The sequence below is a fragment of the Emys orbicularis genome, chromosome 10 (assembly GCF_028017835.1).
Source record: "Emys orbicularis isolate rEmyOrb1 chromosome 10, rEmyOrb1.hap1, whole genome shotgun sequence".
In the NCBI taxonomy this organism is placed as follows: domain Eukaryota; kingdom Metazoa; phylum Chordata; order Testudines; family Emydidae; genus Emys; species Emys orbicularis.
Genome location: NC_088692.1, coordinates 54933527 through 54939534, shown reverse-complemented (window position 1 = coordinate 54939534; position 6008 = coordinate 54933527). Strand labels below are relative to the sequence as shown.

At 39.5% G+C, this 6008-nt stretch overlaps 1 protein-coding gene across 1 annotated transcript in view; it reads right to left on the bottom strand.

Moving 5' to 3' along the window:
- Positions 1 to 2188: 2188 nt before the first annotated feature.
- ACSBG1 (acyl-CoA synthetase bubblegum family member 1) overlaps positions 2189 to 6008 on the bottom strand; it is a 36891-nt gene continuing 33071 nt past the window's right edge. The window contains exon 13 of the mRNA XM_065412842.1: positions 2189 to 2265. Coding sequence (XP_065268914.1) covers positions 2189 to 2265 — 77 coding nt within the window. The remainder of the gene's footprint in view (positions 2266 to 6008) is intronic.

The window sequence follows — 6008 nt, the reverse complement described above, 5'->3', positions numbered from 1 at the left end:
TTTTTTATAAGCCTAGGCTGCTGACTTGTTTAATGCTTTGAGTAGATTACTGAAAATCATGTATTACAGCAAAATATGCTCAACTGTACCTCCTCTGTACATACATCTTATTGCAAATATCAGTTAAGGACAAACTTTTTGTAGAACTTTCAGTTGCTGCTATCTTCTTCCATTTGATAAGGACCAGATATCAAAATCAGGCTCTTTAAGCAATTTGGTTTGGTGGGGAGGAGGAGTTGTACCTCAGAGGTTTGTAAAGATATAATATTAAATAAGATTTCAAACTCTTAACAAGCACGTGTTTAAAACAAATGATGTTGTTGGGACATAGTAGCCAAACACACACACCTCAAAATCCTAGCTGTAGGCATTTGCGAAGTGCTGCAAATAGATGAAAACGTCAAGATGCCTGGTATTCCAGTTAGTTTTCTGGCCTGTTATCAGCGCAGGATTGATTGATTGATTTTAAATCACGGATTTTAATTGTTTTGCATTAGTACTTTAGTTATTTTCCTAAAGAAAGGGTGATTCTTGTTGATAACCATTAAAACACTGATTCTCAATTACTTTAAACTTCCTGCTTCTTTTTGCTAAGCAGGAAGATATGCTAGCTGTACACTTAAGCAATTGCATAGTTTAATTTAATCAGATTCTTAAATTTTTACTTGCAATTTGTATCAAGATTTATTTAGATGGAAATTCAAATTCAATTAAATGCACAAACAGCATTTTAATATTTTTTTTATTAAACTACCTTGTGATGGGTACAAACTTTTTTCTCGTCAAAACATGTTTTGCATTTAAAATGAACTGATTTATTAAACAAAGGAAGTATCTTTAATTAGTGAATTGAACTGACCGTTTCTAGTCACTATGTGCATCAAGATTTTAGTACTAGTAGAGCTCATCCTCTTACACCTAGTTTTTAGTCAGACTGGAAGAGGAAAACAAGCTTTCCCCCCCCCCCCCCCAACTTCCAATTAGTTTCTTAACTTTGAATGAACTAGTCATTGAACTGAACTAGCTGAATAAACAGAAATGAAGAAAATATTCCCTCTACACCTGCAGAAAAGACTACTGCTGTCAAAATCTGGTTGAGCATTTTAACAAACTAGTTCCAAGTACATAATCAGAAATTCCCACCAATTCAGTGCTTTGATTGTTTTTAAAACTCAACAGCAAATGTACTGCTTTATATTTAATTTAAATGATTAATAGATAAGCTTAGGCTTTAGAGGCTGTCAATTTCAAATTTAATTTTAAAGTTTTTTTTAAATAAACCTGCATTTAAATATTTTTTTACAAATCATTACTTTTATCCACTCTGACTCAGGTCCCCTGCATTGAGTGAGACATTCTTTGCCCTGGTCTAGGTTTTGATCTTGGGCTGTTATTTCTGATCATGCCCACCACCTGTCATCACTTGACTCTTTGGGAAATGCTAAACTAAAGTGTCTTTCAGCATGAACCAAAGATTGAAAAAATCTTCATTGTCTTTTTTTGGGATGGTCAATCCAGAACTCACTTGACAAACTACAAGGCTGGAAAGAGGAATTAATAAGGCCACAATGTGTAGCATTTCTTTTGGTACAAGACTATTTAGATGCTCTTAACTGAAAACATTATAGAACTGTTGATCTTTTAATTTCAGTTATGGCTCAATGGCCATTGATACTATGAGGATGTAGCAGTTTCATTAAGCAGTGCCACTTGATTAGTTATGTCTACCAAACATTTGAACTATAATCTATTTAGCCTATTACAGAACTACAAAAACTGTAAGGAAATATCAATTAGGGTGTTGCTTAGTCTTACCTTATTCTTTTACCCAACCTATAAGAATGTGAGCTACATCCTTACAATAAACAGTTACACCCACATTAGTATGTCATTAAGTTTAACTCATTTAAGACCAAAAGTAAAATATTCACAATGACAGGGCAGTAGGAATACTTATCTGTAGCAAGAAATTTTATTACTTTGCATGCAGAATTACAACTAGATCTTTACAGGATGTTTCTCTTCTAATGCCTGTTGCATAGGGTGCAAAACAAATGATAGGTGTGCTCGCCTAGAAATGTAAATCCTCAAATGCATTTGTTGGGAGCTGTTTCCTGTAACACAGAGTTGGTGAATTTGTTTTGCTTCTTGGGAAACTTGCAGACAATACTTGGCATGAAGACTAATTTTATTCTTTGTAAAATGAATTAATTTCATCTTTGTATTTTTCAAGCACAGCAGGTCGTTTTAATTTCATTGTAGGACCTAAAAAAAAACACATACCACCAAAAAACAAACCAAAGTTGATTACAGGAGGAGAGAGAAATTACAGCAAAGTTTCCTAGCTGGAGGATTAATGAGTCCTAGTACATCATTCCTCCAAAGGGATTGACTAGTAGATGTGCCTGTTGCTTCAATGGCTGATCTCTCATAGGAACTGTAGAATAGCTGGGGCAGAAACAGAAAAGTTCAGTCCAAAGGACTTGTGGACAAAGCAATGTCAGGCTTCATGAGCAGAGATAACAAAGTAGCTATTTCCCAGTTTAGTAATACTTTTAAGAGGACTAATCGAGCTTTCTCCCTTAATGTCCTCAGTTAAAGAGCCCTCTCTTACAGCAGGTCTACGCTACTGCTTAAGTCGATCTAATTTGTGTTGCTCAGGGGTGTGAAATCCCCCCGAGCGACGCAAGTTATAGCAACCTAAGTGCTGTTCACACCAGCGCTATGTCGGCAGGGGACGCTCTCACACTGACATAGCTTCTGCCTCTTGCGGAGATGGATAATATGCCGATGGGAGAGAACTCTCGTCGGCATAGAGCATCTTCACCAGACGCACTACAGCATCTATTTATTACAAGAGCCCTGGACTTGACATAACCTGCAGCCATCTGTGCACTTAGCCACCATGGGCTGGAAGTGAGGACACCACATAGTGAGAGAGAATTTGGCCTTGCTTAGGCAGACAAAAACATCTGCCCAGTTGCAGTGCTACTAAAGATAGCTGACCTTAGTCTGGGTGCCTGTCTCTATGTTTTTGGGGGGTTTTTTTGCTAGAGTTGCTTTACTGATAAGAAGAAATTGAGAGTTCTTTGCTGTTGCTAGGGAAACGGTCAGCCCATTAGGGGTTATTTTGAGTTATGCTATGTTTTGAATTACATATAAGAGTTTAGTTAGTGTGTGTACTTTGGAGAAGTTCTTCTGAGAGGATTTCTATGAGTTTGCAGTCTGACATCTACCTCCCCAGCACCTAGGAGGAAGGCCAGCCACCAGAAACCTGCTGTTGTCACTGGATACCACCTCAGACTTCGGGTAACTATATTCTGGGGTGATCTAGGTTATTTCTATTTTAGATGTATGCTTTGTACTCAATAAAAACAAGGATTTTGGGGTGGAAGCATTTGTGTATTTACCAATAATTTATCAGAGGGAGGTGCTGTCCCCCCCACTGATTTGTTTCCTGACACCACCTGGGAAACAGAGATTAGTTACCATAGTTTTGCGTTCAAATAATCCTGAGTAACATACTCACAGGGTCTTCTCAAAAACTGCATCTTGCTTTGGGTGAAGTTTTTGTTTGTTTGTTTACTTTTCTCTCTATCCCCTTCTCCCCCAATCTCATGTGATATGCATTAAAGACAAAATCATTATAATACTGAAAGGAGCAAGGAATGTAATAACTCAGCATTACTGTAGCCAGGGCTCAAATGGGAGTTGGGAGATATAGGCTTACTTCACTCACGGAGGCTGTAGGGGATAGCTGAGTCAAAATGGATGGAGAGAAGAAACTGAGTATGCCCTCAGCTACACTAGTCAGGAGGGTGGAAGGAAGCAGATGCAGCCATAGCGGATACTGCTATCAAAAAAGGATCCAATCTCACACGCATGGGATGCATGCTAAGAGTACAATTGGTGTAGATAATCATTGATGATATAAGTACAGAGCCTTGAAGGAGAAGCTTAATTTGAACCTGAGACAGAATGAGTCAAGAAACTATTGGAGGGATTTAAGTCAGTGGGATGAGATGTAGTGGACAGGGAAGGTAACTATAGCTACAGTGTGGATGGATTTGCGTGGAAAGAAATTAGTCATCAGGGCTGTAGAAGTGGATGCATTATTTCCCAAACAACTGCCTCAACTTGCAGTAGGCCCTACTAGATGGGCCCCACAATTCATTTATGCCCAAGACACTTTCTTTAAAAAAAATCAGCTTCTTGGAAAAAGTCATATCTATCTACTTGGTAAACATGAACCCCATTCCTATAAAGGATACCCCATTGTTATAACCCTATCTGGTTAGAGGAAGGACGACATGCTGTCTGCAGTATTAAAGAAATAGAATTTAATGGATACCACACTGCTATTTTTCTGACATCTCAGTTCAGCCACAAACTAGAATTTGGAATTTTGCTGTTCTGAAATAATGTTGTGGCTAAAGGAATCAAGATCTCAAACTTTTCATCCACCAGCACAGTTCAAATTCACTTGATAGGAAATCATTCTGGTATTGGACAACTGGCACGTGACTTTGGCACTTTTGAAAATTTTACCCCTAGATAGTATCCAAGATGCTGCTCAAGGCAAAGATTATAACCTGGAAGAAACTAACACTGACAAAAACAAGCCCCCCACATGTATATTAGCCTACCACCTTTGACATGTTCCCTTTCTTCCTTTACTAGAGGTTCTGTGTATTTGGCAACAATGTAAATCTTTCATACAATATGTGACACAGGGCCAGAAAGGGTTAAGCATCCTGCAGGATAAATGACCCAAATTCAACCTTTAGACTGAGACATGTTAGAAAAGTATGTAAATGGTAATTAGGGCCACTCTCTGTCAGATGGGCTAGAACTCTGAAATGCAAACCTGTATTGTTAGAAATTAGAGGTGATACTAATTGTGTGTGTGTACTTATATCTTGTTGGAGGTTAACAGTGTAACCAAATGGTTCCTGTCTATGCTGTATTCTGTTAATTCAGAGATCAAAAGGAGATCTTAACATTCAAATGAACTGTAAATAATAATATTACTATATTCATCTCTCTTTGAAGGATATAACAAATCGCCTGTGAATGTTGGAAAACAGGCAATTGCCTTATGTTAATCCATGTAGCTAATTACCAGTGATGCTTAGGAAACAGGTCTACTTCAAAGTCTCTACGATTGCCTATTGTTCGCCTGAGGACTCCATGCTGTCAAGAGAAGGCCTGAAACTACAATGCTCATAATCTCTAATATAAAACTGATCTCAGAATGGTACTCATGTCTGTATGTATACTGATCTTTTAAACCAGGGCAGCCAACCTGAGGCTAAGAAGGAGCAGAATTTACCAATGTACATTGCCAAAGAGCCACACTAATATGTCAGCAGCCTCCCATCAGCTCCCCACACTCCAATCTGCAGCGCCTCCTGCCCACCGGCAGCCCCACCAATCAGTGCCTCCCGCTCCCTCCCCACGCCTCCCGACCACTGCAATCAGGTGTTACGCAGTGCGCAGGAGGCTCTGGTGGGGAGAGGGGGAGAGCGAGGGCATGGCAAACTCGGGGGAAGGGGTGGAGTGGGGTCAGGGCCTGGGGCAGAGGAGGGGGTTGAGCACTGAGCAGTCCCCAGCACACTGGAAAGTTAGCATCTATAGCTCCAGCCCCAGCATCAGTGCCTATGCAAGGAGCCACATATTAACTTATGAAGAGCCGCATGCGGCTCTGGGGCCATAGGCTGGCCACCCCTGTTGTAACCAATACTTCCTTTTTAAATAAATTTTAGTTTAGTTAATAAAGATTGGCTGTAAGCGTGTATTTGGGGAAGATCTGGGAGGTAATGTGTTTGATCTTTTGGGATGGGTAGAACTTTCTTATATGATTAATAAGATTTTCAGTAATCCCCATCATATTTGACTTGGGTGTCTCGGTGGAAGCCTAAGGCTGGGTTACTTTAAGGGAACTGTGTTGTTGGCTTGTGGGTAACCAGTGAGGTATTATAGAAGCTGTTTTGTGCTGGTTTGGTAAA